At 42.1% G+C, this 16,166-nt stretch overlaps 1 protein-coding gene across 1 annotated transcript in view; it reads right to left on the reverse strand.

The window, feature by feature from the left end:
* Adgra3 (adhesion G protein-coupled receptor A3) overlaps positions 1–16,166 on the reverse strand; it is a 97,112-nt gene that overhangs the window by 48,330 nt on the left and 32,616 nt on the right. Inside the window, exons 3-6 of the mRNA XM_021162897.2 lie at positions 8,683–8,754; positions 5,243–5,314; positions 3,342–3,413; positions 1,166–1,326 (exon numbers count right to left, since the gene is read on the reverse strand). Coding sequence (XP_021018556.1) covers positions 1,166–1,326; positions 3,342–3,413; positions 5,243–5,314; positions 8,683–8,754 — 377 coding nt within the window. The remainder of the gene's footprint in view (positions 1–1,165; positions 1,327–3,341; positions 3,414–5,242; positions 5,315–8,682; positions 8,755–16,166) is intronic.

A 16,166-nucleotide genomic window follows, 5' to 3' on the forward strand; every position in this document is an offset into this window, starting at 1 on the left:
TTATGGAGTGAGAAATTATTAACAAGCTGAAAATGCAGAAAGAAAGCTGTTATATTACAACTACACAATGGGCTATTTTATACAAGAAAGCAAGTTTACATTATTTCAACTTTCAGAAAGTTATCTTTAAGAGTAAGATGGCAGTTTTTGTTGTTGTTTCGTTTTGTTTTTGAGAAAATACAGGAAAAGCTGCATTAAGCTCTCAACACCAGCTATCCCTGAATAGCATGAAGTAGTATACAGTTTGCTCTCTTTGAGTTTCATATATATATATATATATATATATATATATATATATATATGTATATATATATAAAATTTTCATTCATTTCATTTCATTCACAGACCATACCTTGCTTGTAAAATAACAATACTCCCAGTAATAAGCAGAGGGAGAGAAAGACAAGATCATGTACTTGTGTCCGCCACATGTCTCCTTTTTCCTATGGTGCACTTTATCACTTTACACAGTTACTGTGCTATTTCGCTCATGCTTGCAGAAATTCCCCAGACTCATGATTTTCAATAACTGCATGCTACATTACCGATTGGAAATGCCAAATGTCACTCAACTATTTCTCTATAATTATGAACTTCAGCATATGTTTATATAAAAGTGATCAATTCCTTTAAATTAACTCTAAGATATAGAATTCTTAGATCTAACTCTATCAATCCTGTATGAACTTTATGGACTGACATATACGGCTGAGCCATAGTTCAAAGGTCATATTATGTGGCTAGGGGTATGACTTAGTGGCAGGACACTTGCCTAATTTGTGTAAGGCTAGTTTGGTTCCCAACACAGCAAAACACAAATTACAAGCAAAACCCAGAGGTTACTATGGAGTCCTACTCCTACCACTAAACAGTGAGAACATCCTTCAGGAAGTTCCCCATTTGCCTGCTGGAGCACACATGAGCACTCTGTTAGTCTCTGAAACTGGTTTTCAACCTGCTGAGAACCAAGAAGAGCCACCCTAGAGTCCACGGGAAGACTGTTTTCTAATCTGGCTACCTTAACCACTGGTTTACATGGCATATTAGTAAAGTCTTCCAGATTAATTGTGCCGAGATTCTGTCAAAAGAACTTCAGAGTCTGTCAAGAAAACATGATAGCATATCAAAACAGGATAAACACTTCTCAGTTCGGTTTCTCCCTTACCGCAAGTCAAGAGCTCCTGTTTCACCCCCGTGACAGGCTGGGCCTGCAGTGACTTGGGATAAACACACCTGGTGTCTCGCACAGTGATGTTTCTCTCCTTTACCCAGCGATGCATCCACAGAATGTTACAGTCACACAGAAGGTACTCAGTCTGAAATTCTCTGCAACACACAAATTAGGGGACTGTGAAAGCATCGTGTAGCTGTGGGCTTGGGCTGGCCTCTTTTTGTTAGAACTGTTGACCTTGTTGTAAAGCACAAGGTGTGGATCGTAAACTGGTTAGTCCTTTCAGAGTGACAGATCCTACCAATACCTCCCATGATCCTAGGACTCCTTCTTATCAAAGTTGACATAAATAACAAAACAAAACACTCAGTTTGTCAGACAGCTTTCTTGGTTTTTTTTATTTTAAACATTGTCCTTTTTTAAATATTTATGTATTTTTCCTTTTTTTATTAGATGTTTTCTTTACTTACATTTCAAATGTTATCTCCCTTCCTGGTTTCCCCTCCAAAAACTTCCTATTCCCTTCCCGCTCCCTCTGCTCACCAACCTACCCACTTGCACTTCTTATCCCTCTCTTCTATGCAAATCTCCCAACCCTGGGGTTTTGGAAAACCAGGTCCTAACCCACCCTAGCAAGCCTTTACTTTTTACTGTAAAGCACACGATAATAATATGGGATCTTGAAGCCTTCCCAAATTTTACAGCATCACTCCATGTTCCTGGACAAAATGCTGCTACCTCTATTGTTGATTTTGGCAATGAAATAGCAACATGAAGGAGTAAGGGCCTATTCTGTGGTCATATTCTGGACAGCTGGCTGGATTGTAAGCTTTTCAAAGGTGGGGACCATTCTATGATACTCTTCTCCTATATAGTGGGTACGCTACAAGTAAGAATACTTTAAAGTCACTATGAACAAAAACAGAGACTATGCGTTTAACAGAACAGTTGGCTTTATATTCCTAAAAGACTGGCAGATTAGGTTATCAGCCCATCAATGGTAGCACTCCTTTGGCTAAGCAATGACTATTCCTATTCCTATGACGCCCAGTGCGGTAGGTCTAGCTAATGCAAGTAACTATGGAGACTGCCCCTGCCAGCACAGCATATCTAAGAGTAGGATCAAAGAATCAGTATGAACTCATCCCTATGGCATGGAGCCTAAAGATAGGTCAACCAAGTGCAGAGGGGGGCATGCTTCTAACTCACAGTTGGTTAGCACATGGGGTCATCTCAGAGTTTAGTCAAAAAAGTGGGTGAGGGGAAGCATACAGTTGAGCAAAGAGATGCTAACGTTTAAAATATTACTATAAGAATGGTTTGGTGCATCTGTAACTCATGAGGAAAAGCACTGCCAAGGTCTCCCCTTTCTTGGATGAAATTATTTCCCAGATTCCTGCAACTGAGGCTCAATGATAAGGTAATCCTTTGACATCTTATTTGAAGTCAAGGAAAACCTGGGGTGTAGCTTGGTGGGAGAACACTTACCTGGCATGTGCAATGGCCAGCTTTGAGAGTAAGGGGAGGAGGATATGGGGGGGAGGCAGCATCTACTAAACAAAGACATCTGGCAAAGAAAGAGCTCCCTGGAAAATGGCTCCACCCAATGGATTATACATCATGAAAATGTGATAGACAATCTGTGATTCTAATAAACAAGCAGTGCAATTTATAGGTTAAAATAGAGTAAGGATTATCTGGAAATATACTGTGAAGATGATCGTCCTCTGAGGGACTTCTCAGAATAGCAGAAACAAGCTGGGAAGTTAAAGTGGAGCAGAAACTAGGGACAAAATTAAACCCTTAAATTATAAAACAGTCCCAGAAAAGGGTTTTTACAAGGAGTAATGGGCTATACCCTGGGCATTAATTAGACAACAACAAAAACTTGTGGATCTCAAAATGGAGTCATGAGGACCAACTCCACAGATTTCTTCTTTCTGACCACAGCTGGGAAGGACACATTCAGAAGAGATGGCCATCTCAACTGAAATATCTCCTGAGGTTTACCTCGTGGGTTTCAGGACAGAAGATGGCTCCTGCAAAACCCTAACTTTGGCAAATCTGCAAAACATTTTTCATAAGACCTCTTAAGCTACATAGCAATTGTTCGTTTTTTAATTTTCAAAACTGAATATAAATTAAATACAAAAAAAGAATTCTTACTTACAAAGACCGCAACGAGCCAAGATAATCAAAAGTTCCTTGAGACAGTGAAGTAAACAGATTCCCTGAAAGGTTTCTAGGAGGAAGAAGAAACAGGTTCACTTCTTAAAATACTCAGCTCCACATCACTTGTATTTATCTGATATCATCTCAAATGTCTTATGATCAGAGCAAATGTAATGAAAGAATAATTCATGAAAGCTGCTAGAATTCTTAAAAAAGGGAATGTGAAGATGCCTCCATGCGGCTAGAGGGTAGCAGTCTCCACCTCACAGTGCACTAGGCAAAAGTTTAAAGCACTTTAATGCTAGATAAGATTCTTCTACCTTCATCAGGAAGACCCGAGAGATTGCTTATGGATTTCCCGCTAGAAGGCCTGATCACATGGCCACTCAGGATCATTCAGAAAAGGAACCATAAATAGGTGAAGAAAGAATGGCCTTCATGACTGAGAGAAACTGTAAGCAAAGTAATATGCCCTATGGTGGGGAGGGCTCGGGGTATAAAAGGCAACTCTGCAAGCTCTCCTGCCCCTCTCCCATCCAAATGCTTGACTGTGTAAACAGTACAGCAAGGTGTAGGCTTAAACTCAACAGTGTTAGTACTATGGTGTGAAATGAGAGACTAAAGCGTCTTCCACACGTCATTACGTGCCCAGGAGCTAGAGTGAAAAAGGCACAATGTAACTTCCTTGGGGGAGTGCTTCTCAAAGGTAGGGGATAGGAAACAGGTATCCCACGCTTTATGGTTCTTTAGCCTTTGCTATATATACATATACATGCACACATATAGGAAGAGATTATGTATTTACATATACATATACAGAGAAGAAGAAAGAATTTCCATCCATAGAATAGTATCTTACTTAAAATTTTGACAAGTTAAGGATATGGCTCACACATAAAAAGAACAGTATATTTATTACCTTGTAGCACTGAAATCTTCAACACTAAGTATAATTTTATCATTATAAAAATATAGAAAATAGGTACTTAATATATTATGCTGGTGAGTGTTCAGGATATACAGCACACACTCGGGGGTTTCTAACATTAAAGTAGTACGGAAGTCTCTGGAAAAAAATGACAGCACCATTCAAACACCACAGGCTCTATTCTGTGCACCAAGGATAGATGAATTTAGAGTTTCAAGAAGGGGAGGTGGGGGCAGAACAGGACACAGGAAGGCACGGGGCAGAGACTTGGGGGTGGTGAATAGGTCAAACTCTCCTCCGAGGTATGGGCTGAATCCTTCAATACGACAGTGCCAACTGTGGAGGGAGGAGAGAGAATGATAGGGCTGAGGCAGGGGGTCAGCTCCTGTCACACCTGCAACAATGAGTTCTTAGACTGGGATGGGAGCCCTGCTACCACACAAGCACCAACTCTGAAAAATCAGTACACAATGACCTCCAGGGAGATAGCAGGACTGATGTGCTGAGATAGTATATTAGAATCCTAAATAAGAAAATCTGAAATCCAAAATGCTCCAAAATATTTGAACTCCATAACAGCAGCATGGAAAATTTTGTACCATGAAACTTGTGTTTCATGCAATAGAGTGTTTGAAATATTATGTGAGACTATCTGCAGGCTCTGACTGAGGGGTGATTATGAAAGAGAAATGGAGTTCATGTTTATGTTTCGGGCTCATCTGCAGAGCATCTCCTTGTGCACATGAGATCACCTCAAGTCTGAAGTACTCCTTTAGTATAAGGGATTCTGAACCCATCTTCTGTTCTGAGGACACTGTATCTCCTGACCCAGTTGTAAGCTTCCTGTCCCTGTGGCTTCTGCAAGGCCTACAGTTACTACTTGAATATTAAAACCCACTGATGCTCAGAGCCTCGTGAGTACCTAGTGGTTCAAATACCTTACATTTTAATAGGGTAGAAATAGTACTTACAGCCGAACCAGATTGGTGAGTCCTCGAAATACATCTGCATTCAGACAACCTATTCGGTTGTTCGTCAGGTCCCTAAAGGAAGGGGGAAGGGTGTGTCTTTAATTAGTTCTCTTAATTAATACAGGCTCCATAGACTCAATAGTCAAGAACAATAAGACCCTTCTTTTCTTCATCCTCCCTCAAGCGAGATACGAAGGGCACTCCAGAAAAGGGATCTTGGCTTATCGACCTTTCGGTACACAGAGACAAGATGCTATTTAATTATTTTCCAACCACTGACTCTACAAAATTCTTCAAAATAAAACTAGAGTAGTAAACCAAGACTCACTCTATCTTACTATGTGCCAGAACTCCTGAGATGCCCTGCAAGTCAACCAAGGTGGGAGGCCGGAGAACTTAGCCCAATCATCCAATCGTGTTAACAACATGACTTCTGTTACTCCATCCTTTAGCTACTCAGACATTCTGACTATAATGAAGGGGGGGCACTAAATTAGCTTTTTCCTAACAAATCTGTCATTTACTCTCAAGCCAAATGATCTTCAACATCTAGATAACAGCCCAATTACCCTGCCAGTCAACCCTAAGGTTTAACAATTCCTAGCAAACATTACCTTCTAAATATTTTCCTCTCATTAATATATAAAGTGCCCCCTTTTATTTATGCATAATTATTAACTGGTTATTACTAATTAATATTAGAGAGAGCATGCATGCACACAGGGTATGCAAGTGCCACAGTATGCACATGGAGGTTGGCAGACAAACTTCTCAGACTTCTCTCCTCCCACTGTCTTACACTGTGTTCCACAGACTAAACTCAGTAAGGCTCGGGACACAACTGCTTCTGCCTGAGGAGTCCTCCTACCTGCCCTGGGGTGAAATTCTAGCTGACTCATTGTTGCATCTTTCCTTTCATATTTTACTTCACACCTGAAGCAAGGGATGCAGTGAACTTTCCGGGATTCAGGAAAACTGTGAGTAGGAAGGCTATTTCAAACATCTATCCGGAATGGCACACCTTGCATCTTTGTTAAACAGTGAACTTGACAACTCTGTGTGGAAAAACTCCTATGAATCATTCTTTGTATCAGTTGCTAAATTTTGAATAATTCAATTTTCACTTGGAATGTTAATAGAGAAATCAGAAATGTATATAAACTAAAGTCTCAAAAATATTTATTCATTTCCTTTAATGTCCACATCATTATCTGTCATGGAGACATACATCCTTTGTTACACTCTAAGCTACACTATAAAAGGAAGAGGGTACTTAAAGTGCCTATTTCCAAACAAAAGCCTCTAAATTCCAAACTGTGCACTTGGTCACAGCAGAAAATGCATGGTTTTGACTCTAAATTCCAAGAACAGAGCTTTTGACCCGAGTATCTCCTCAGTGAGTTTTTCCCTTATGTATTTCAAAAGCCACCCTAAGTTATCTGGGCAGAACAGGATGCTTTAGCTCGGATTTCGCTGTTATGGCTAACGTAACTTTAAGCCACACAAAGCTTGCTCTTATGCTCACATTGCTCGAGCTCCTTAGGATATTAAAGCCAAGCACTTAATTGTGTCGGATTTTTTAATGTGGATTTTTCTTTTATTTCTGGGTTTTACTGTTTAACAAAATGAGGTATCATCTTGTGGGCTGTTGCTTGAACAAGAGTGCCGTGGTCCTATTCATTATCCTGGCTCACTTCTGAGCTTTCAGTGGTGTAATTACCAGTGACTCTTTGGGAAACAATTTCATTATAGCTATGCCTACTTAAATGGAACTTAGGTATTGATAGTGAGTTTCATTTGGATTGAGAATCAGCTTAAATTCGTTGATAAAGCAAAGAAGAAAGTGAATGGGTTTGAGTTTCAACTACTCCTGGTAGTTAATCTCTCAAAAGCTACTTAATCTTCCTGACTCTAATTATCTATGCGTACAGACAAAACCACAGACACTGACAAAACACTTTGTGCGGCCACTGAAATGAAGGACTTAAAGCCTGCAAGAAAGCGCGTCTGGGTCTATAAAAGCTAGCAACCACTGACTAAATGGCTATCTGTACATCCCACTGAGCCTCCACGTAGGACTCCCTCAGCTTGCAAGCTGTACACCATAAGCTCAGTTACGAGTCAGCTGCTTGGAATTAAGAACGTATCTTCTGGCAGGAAGAACACTGTAAATGGCAATTACCTTACAAGGCAGGAACACCAGAAGAGCCCTCACTGTGCAATGCAATGCAAACAAGCTACGGCAAAGCCTAGCACAATTACCAGTAATTAAGTTAAATGCTACTGAACAGGATTATTAAACTTTTAGACAGCAGTACTTGAGACATTATTTAGGATAAGGAACTAAGCAAGAGCCTAAGGATTTCTGCGGCACCTTCAAACCACTGTCAGGAAACTGTCTTTAACTGACAGTTAAGCTCCTCTGCCCTGGATCTCAGCATGGAGGTGTTATAAATACTAACCTTTCTGTTACCCAAGCGGCTGTGTAGACAGCAGTGACCCACACAGGGAAGAGATAACGTGTAATGATTGACGGAAGATGTCGGAGGGAAAAACATCATGGAATGTGAGCATCAGTGACTGGGAGGGGTGCTGAGAATGTGGCCCAGCTCTTGAATTTCAGGCAGGGTAGCACTTTAGCATTCATTCTTCATTTACCTTACTCTGCACAGTCCCAGAGTCCTTTTCCTTTATCCTTTTCCTGCTACTTCTCTCTAAAAGTATTTTTATCCCCTCTTAGAGAGGCTCAGTAACCCAGAGTCCTAAGTCCTTGTCTGACATCTGTTCATTATTGACTCCACCCACACTGTACAGCACATGTGTGTTAACAAATCAAATTTTCACTCTTTAGTCTGTTGTGTTTTTTTTTTTTTTTTTCCATACAAGTTCAGCCAGGAACTTGGGAGGTCAATTCTCCCCTGTACAGCTTTTTGGATGCATCCAGAGCCTGAGTTCTTCCACAGAAGTGGGTGTGGTTAAGCAGTCAGAGCTCAGCAAATGTGTGCACAAAGAACACTGTGTGGCTGGGGCGTGGTCTATGCGGCTTTAGTTCCTCAACTTCCCAAATGTGAGAAACTGTGGCAAGAGGTTCGCTTTCAGAGTAATAAAACCAACTCTTTAGGCTTTGAAATAAAAGTACACAAGGAAATGGCAAGCCATTACATCATTAATAGAGAGCCTGAATTTTTGTAACTCAAAAGAAGAAGAGTTTGACTGGAGTCATAGCTTGAGGATTGTCTCTACAGGAGTTATGGCGACAGAGCTGACATGGTAATGAGTCTGTTAGTACAAGAGAGACATCCAAAGCACACCGACAGAGCACTTAACTCCTCTCTGCCCTGGCAGAAACCTGCCCAGATGAGCCTCTTTGTCAAGCTGGAGTTCACTACTAACTGTAGAAGGAAAGGTTCAGACTCACAAGCAAGCAATTCAAAACTCACAATCTCTTCAGTGAAGACAGTCCCCAAAAGGCACCTGGGGCTATCCTACTAATAAGGTTGTTCCGGAGGTCCCTGTGAAAAGAAAAGTAAGATTTAGTCAGACAGTCACCATGACATCAAATATTTCAGCATACTACACTTACCTGCTGTAGACAGAACCACCATTATGGGAGAAAAACCAAAGCAAAGGTTACTACAAGATCTCCCCAGCACAGAGTAACAAATTGTAAATTCAAACTTAAGAAATCTGACCTCTTATATTTTTGGTTGTGAGCCTAGCCTTTAACAGCTGAGCCATCTCACTGATAAGGTGATATTAGCCCAGAAGCTTGGAATACCCAAGATATAATTCACAGACCACATGAAGGTCAAGAAGAAGGAAGACCAAAGTGTGGATATTTCAACCCTTCTTAGAAGGGGGAACAAAATACCCATAGAAGGAGTTACAGAGACAAAGTGTGAAACAGAGACTGAAGGAATGACCATCCAGAGACTGCCCCACCTGGGGATTCATCCCATATACAGTCACCAAACCCAGACACTATTGTAGATGCCAACAAGTGCTTGCTGACAAGAGCCTGATATCCTGGTCTCCTGAGAGGCTCTACTAGTGCCTGACAAACACAGATGTGGATGCTCTCCAGCCAACCATTGGACTGAGCACAGGGTCCCCAATGGAGGAGCTAGATAAAGGACCCAAGGAGCTGAAGGGGTTTGCAGTCCCATGGGAAGAACAGAAATATCAACCAACCAGAGCCCCCAGAGCTCCCTGGGACTAAACCACCAAAGAGTACACATGGTGGGGCTCATGGCTCCAGCTGCATATGTAGCACAATATGGCCTTGTCGGCCGTCAATGGGAGGAGAGGCCCTTGGCCCTGTAAAGGCTCTATGCCCCAGTGTTAAGGGAATGCCAGGGCCAGGAAGTGGGAGTGGGTGGGTTGGTGAGCAGGGGGAGGGAGAAGGAGGTTTTCGGAGGAGAAATCAGAAAAAGGGATAAGATTTAAAATAACCCCCCCCCAAAAAAAAGAAAGAAAGAAATCTGACCTCAAAGATTTTTTGTTTCAGCAACAAAAACAGATGTCATAAAAAGTTAGTGTCCTAATCATCTTGAATATTCAGCCAGTTTAAAACAAATGTATAATTTTTTTGTTTTAATTTCTTTTGCCATTTTTATGTATGTGTGGTATATGTGGTATGCGTTGTTTGTAAGCATGTATGCATACAGGGAGAGTGCATGTGCATGTGGCTGCATGTGCAAATGTGTATGTGCATGCATGTGTGAGCCCCAGATTGGTGTCAGGAATCATGCTCAAAAACACAGGGCTTGATGATGGTCTTGCAAGTCAGAGTGCTCTGGAGAGCTCCTGTCTCATCCTCCCTACACTGGATTTACAGACAGGTCGCCATGCCTACCAGGCATTTATATAGATTATATTCTAGTAAACACGAACTCTGGTCCTCACTCGGGCAAAGCCAGCACTGTAACCACTGAGGCAGCTTTCCAGGACCACACACCCATTATGTCTATAATTTCCTCCTTAGCATGCTATACTTTTGTATGTGTGCATATATCTCACATATATAATATATATCAGTGGTTGTGCCTATCACAAACATCATTAAATTGAATTACTCAAAAAATATCTTTAAAATATGTACTCTAAAAGTCAAGTGATTTGTTTTTTATATTTTTTCCCTCCCTGGGATTCTATAGTGATGTTCTCCATAAGGTGAGGTTATAAATAAACATGTTATGCATCACAATATAATAGCCCAAAATCAGAAAAACAGGAAGCTTGTGACATTTCCATGTCACAGTCATGTCTCCAGACCCAGCAACCTACGAGAGGGTTAGGCCTCTGAAGACAATTAAGTATTAGCTTAGACCTCTGCAAAGGCCAGCTCTTGTACCAATCATACAGTAGCACACTCCTTCCAGTAGGTGTCTCTCCCAGATGCCCTAAGTAAGCCAATGTGCCAGGACCAACTTCAGTCTTTGGTCCTCTGTCTGCGAGATGGATGCTCACAAACAGACACAAAGTCCTTAAGCTTCTCTTCTCCTCAAGTCTGTCTCTAATGGTGGCAACCCTGACCTACACAGCCACTCAAGTCTCCTGTGACACTTCCCTTCACACATGGGTTGGTGGCACATACAATAGCAGCCAAACATAAATGGGGGAAGGAATGCTCACCAAGCTAGAACGCTAGGTAACTCTGAATTCCAGAGTCCCTTCTGTTTATTTCATCTGAGATTTGAGAGGTCATCCTAGAAGTAGATCCTAGACTTTAACAATACCTGTTCTTACAACACAAAGGTGGCCTGCCTCATGAGTATCTAAAAACTATGATTCTACCAACGACAGTCAAGCCCATGCTCATGAAGTCTCTAAGACTTAGACACAGTCTCCGGGTAGCCTTCTCAAACCCACGGCAGCTCAGGTTTCATCAGCAGAGGTTCCCAGTCTGCTTATGTTCAAGAAAAGACTCCAAACAACAAATCTTAGGAAGCTGAGCAAAGATCCTGGGTGTTCTTCCATCTCATCTGACAGGCACACTGCACGTTACTGCCCTCCCAGTTAAGACAACTAACTGTGTGCACTGGGACTCACACACGCTTTTCTACCTTTTTTCCGTTTTCCTTTAAAGGCGTAATTACCAAAGCAGCAAAAATACAACCCAGAGACCATTTTCCGGAAAGGTGGCCTGGGGAAATTCACACACACACATCCTGGGAAAGCTGGTCTCTGCTCACCTGTGGCAGAAGTCACTCGCTTACTATAAGCCAGCTTTCCTCATACCTCACTCCCCACTCTGTCCATGAAGCGGACAAGATGGACTTGAAACGGACGAGGACCATTCCAATCTCACTGCTATGCATCCTGTCTGTGTCATGGCCTCCACTGAGTTCTGGGACACTCCCTTGAATGTCATGGTTTGAAAATGAAATGTACCCATGGGCTCATGTATGAAACACTTGCTCTCTAGTGGGTGGTGCTACTGTTTAGAGGGTGTAGAAGCTCTAGGAGCTGAAGCCTCCCTGGTAGAAGGGACTGGCTAAGGGAGTGACTTTGAAGATCAACAGCGAGCCACCAGCCCTTCCTTTCTCTGCTTCCTATCTGCCACGGTGTGAGCCACTTTTGCACACCCACCCAACTTTCACCTGGATTGAAATGGGGCCAAAATCAATCTTTCCTCCATACAAACCCTCATGCACAAAAATGAAGAAAATGCAGTCAGGTTCTTGATGTCAGGATTTAAGCACATTTTTCATGCAGTAGGAATTCATTAAAGGAACTAAATAAATTTATACCTAGAGCAATTGAAAAATTGATAACCAAACACGCCATGAAGTTGGTCATCATTAAATCAAGGTGCTGGAGGTAATATTCTTTCAACCTCTCTGGATGTTTGAAAATGAAGTTGAAAAATAAATTATTGTATATGATAATAATGTCTCAAGTCACCCGAGTCCTGTTCAACCCCCATGGCATCATCTGAGCGAGGATTTTAACACAGTTTGCACATGTATCCTATCTCCTCAGCTATTCTCCACTGCTACTCATCTTCCTGAGCAGAATTTTGATCACGTCTTTCTGTTAAAACCTCCACAAGTTCCCATCGGTTGAGGAGGAAAAAAGAAGGCAAAGTCTTTAGAGCAACTGGCAAAGTTCCCTGAGACCCTGATCCTGTCTGTCTCCCCCACACTCAAGCCTTCCCACTTTCATCTACTGTGGCCATATTCTGCAGCGAGTCTAGAAAGGCATGCAGTCCCTGGCAGAAAGCCTCTCTGGCACATTAGAGCCACTGGGTTCTGTCCCCAACATCGAGTCCTGCAAGAGCATCCTCGATACCCAGTCTACAGAGGGTTTGTGCATAGGCAGATGAATGGATAAAACAATAAAGCAAAGCTGAGACAGTACCTTAACAACCTCTACCTGCCTATACAAGGATCAGTCAGCTACAGAAAGCCTCAAAAGCCACCCAGCTCCTCCTCACCAAGCCAGACAGTGTTAAGAACGTGGATCTCACACAATGCTACTAACACTTCTCAGAGAGGACAGTGTCTTGCTGTCTGTCACTGACTTCCAAGTGACACTTCAAATGTGATGTGACAGCATACACTAATGAGGAGAGGTCTTAAACTGATAATCATTAAATTGCTGAATGGGAGTAAATTGTTGATTTGGAAGATAACATGGGCTTTTCAGTCCTATGCAAGCCTTCATAATAAGATGTTCTCTTCGTCCTAACTAGCTTAAGTTTGTAAGATCTTAATAGAAGGTACATACGTCGGCAGCCTTAACTTTTCTATATCCTATCTCTCCACTCTCCAGGTGAGCACCACTGTCCACCTCAAAGAGGTAAGTGTTTGAACGTAAACAACCCCTATTTTTCATTTATTTTCAATAAACTAAAAAAAAAACAATCTCTGCAAATAGAAATATATAATGTCAGCCCTATTTTTTAAAGCATAAGTTTCCCTTCTCAGATTCCAAGCAGCTTCACCAAGAGAAACTGATTTCACTAAAGAAGTTCATAAATCTGTGGTCAGTGATAAACTGTGTGTGATTCCACAAAATACCTCTCATGAATAACTCAGCAGTGTAATATGATTTAAAGATACACTTTTTCTTTAATAATAAAGAATTCTTGACATATTATATAATATTTAATAATAGCCATATTAATCAGACACTGCCAAAAAATATTTATAGTCAGACTCTCCTATTTAATATTTCTCTCCCCAACAATGCAAAGTGTGTCTAGTACACAGCAGTCTAACTTTAGAATGTACTGCTAAATCACAATGCATTAGGTCATAAAACTCTACCTGAAAAGAAGCCCAAGACCTGCTTTTACAAACTGAAGGCCTGTTTTAAGTGCCTAGTCTCACTGCAGAATGTCACCCCTAAGGCTTAGGTGTGGCAACACTGGTCCCCAGATAGTGGCACTGTTTTGGGAGGATGAGAAAGCTCTAAGGTGGGAGGTATGGCTATTTGAGATTTGTGATTCGGGGTGCAGGGCTGGCCTTTCAGAGTTATAGCCAGCCAGCTTCAGGTGAAACACTTCCTGTCTGTCACCACCATGGGACTATGTCATGATTGTGTGTGGTGATAACAGCTGCTCCAGCCTCCCAGCCTATCCTGGCTCCCATGACCTCTCTGCCTTGGTGAACAGTAAGCCAACATAAATCCCTCCACGACCTTCTAGGCAGCAACAGAAAAGTCCCTGTGGTGGCCAGAATTAGAAATATCCTCCACAGTCCCGGGCATTTAAACATTTGGTTCCCAGGTGGTGGCAGTGTTTGGAGGAAGTCTAGGTGCTGTGTGGCCCTGCTAGGAAGCATAGCACCAAAAGAGTGTGTTGAGAGCAAAACGTCCCATCTACTTCCAGGTTGTCCTCGTTGCTTCACGCTTATGGTTGAGATGTGAGCTGTCAGTTTCCTGCTTCCGTTACTAACCCAGCCTCTTGCTGTCAATCTTCTCAGCCACAACAGACTCTTATCCATATGCAACCCTAAACCTAAATAAACTCTTCTAAAAATTGCTTTGGACATAGTGTCTTATTGTGACAACAGAAAAAAATTACCAAGATGCTCAGTAAAAGCACGGACTTTGTTAGGGAAGAGTCCATGACCTATGGGATGAGATTCTTCTAAGTGCAAACAGCCCTTAGCTGGCAAGCAAACTTGCCTTGGCTGGGTTGTGGCAGCCCTGCCTGCCATCCCAGCACTCAGGACGCAGGGATGCTCTTTGGAAGTTCAAGGCCAGGGCAACGTAATGAATCCATGTCTGAAATAACAACAAATGCAGTAGCAAATGTAATTCGTAATAATAAAACTAGCATCTCACATTAAAGACATAGAGAAGCAGAGCAATGTGGCTGGCTCCATACACCTCTCAGAGCCACTGTCCTCCGCAATGGGACTGCACAATCCTTATTCATGAGGTGGTATCCCAGGTGCCGAGATCCATGAAAAGAAAAGGAACAGAAGAGCAGACACTGTGCTCCCATATCCCCTTAGCAACGAAGAACTCTTTCTCCAAAGCCCTTCATCTGTTAGGAGCTAAAGACACTCTGTCCTAAGCTGACACAAAGCGCTGAGTTAGTTCATCAAGTGGCCCCAGCATAACACATGAGATTGATTTAAGAATTGGGACTGAACCACACTAGTCAGCAGGAAACCCTAAACTCCGTCTTCTGTATAAGCATATTGTTTTTTCACTCATAAAAGCCTGGTGGTATTTTGGAATTCAGGTATTAAAAAGGCTAAAAAACACCTTTCATGCATCTTAATAGACCCACGATGGCAACTTAATTTATTTCAACTCTGTATAGAGATTTATTATGAACAAAGGGCAGAAACTATGGCCAAAGACAAAGCAAGTTAAAAACTATGTGGAAGAAAGGCCTAATTCCGAGTGCAGCACTGAGCACCAGCCACGCTAGCTAGCCACAGTGTTTATGTGTACATGAGCAACCACATGAAGCCTAGCACAGTGTCTCCACACAACAGACACCGCTGATAAGCCACAAGTGCCTGCACCCTTCCTCTGAGCATGGGGATCCCCTCAGCTGCCAGCCCGGCAGATACTAAACGCCCAGCATGCTGAGATATCTCCTGACAACACGGGTCTGCATGAAGAATGCCTGATGGGAAGATGTTGCCTTCTCCATTCTAATGCCTAGTGGGTGGGTCCAGCAGTATCTCCCCCTGCTTAGAATCACCCCTCACCCCACTCTGGTGAACTTTAGAGTCACTCCTCACCCCACTCGGGTGAACTGCTCCCAGCAGGACAGGCTCCTTCTTTTCTCCCAACAGCGAGGAAATTCATTCCCTCAAGCCTCAAGCACATCTCCACTCAACCAAACTGATCCATATATCTATTCCTGAAGCAACCACAGTGTGTGTACAAAGGATTAGTCTCAGCACAGTCGGGCCTGGAGTTGAGGATGTAGGTAACATCTAGATTTGTGGACTGTGAGGATCATGACGGGAATAAGTCAATACACACAAACACACAATATGTGCATACTAAGGCCTGAAGTGCCAAGAAAGCGTTTATGCATATACATGTTTGTCTTTCTGCATGTTCACATGCTTTGTACATGTATGCATAAAGTATGAAAATGTACTACTATAAAACTATCTGGATATCAATAATATATGCACATAACTTAAAGTCATGCAGTAAAATGAGAAGAAAAGGGCCATGCAGAAAAAGACGCAGAAGTCTAGGTGGTGTATGTCTAAGCAACACTTCAGCAACCGAAGCAATCAAGTGCTGGAGGAGGTTTGATTGCAGAGGCCCCTGGGTGAATGGTGAGGAGAAAACTGGGGACAAAAAAGTCAGGATTATGAGAAGAGCAGAGAATCAAAAACTAGGTTATATTGTAATGTCACAGAAATGTTCACCTATGACATGGCTCCCTAACATACTTCCAAGTTTTCCTGTAAATGTACACCTACCAGTACAATTT

Source organism: Mus caroli, unplaced genomic scaffold, assembly GCF_978045245.1.
Source record: "Mus caroli unplaced genomic scaffold, Mus_caroli_1 scaffold_4, whole genome shotgun sequence".
Lineage (NCBI taxonomy): Eukaryota > Metazoa > Chordata > Mammalia > Rodentia > Muridae > Mus > Mus caroli.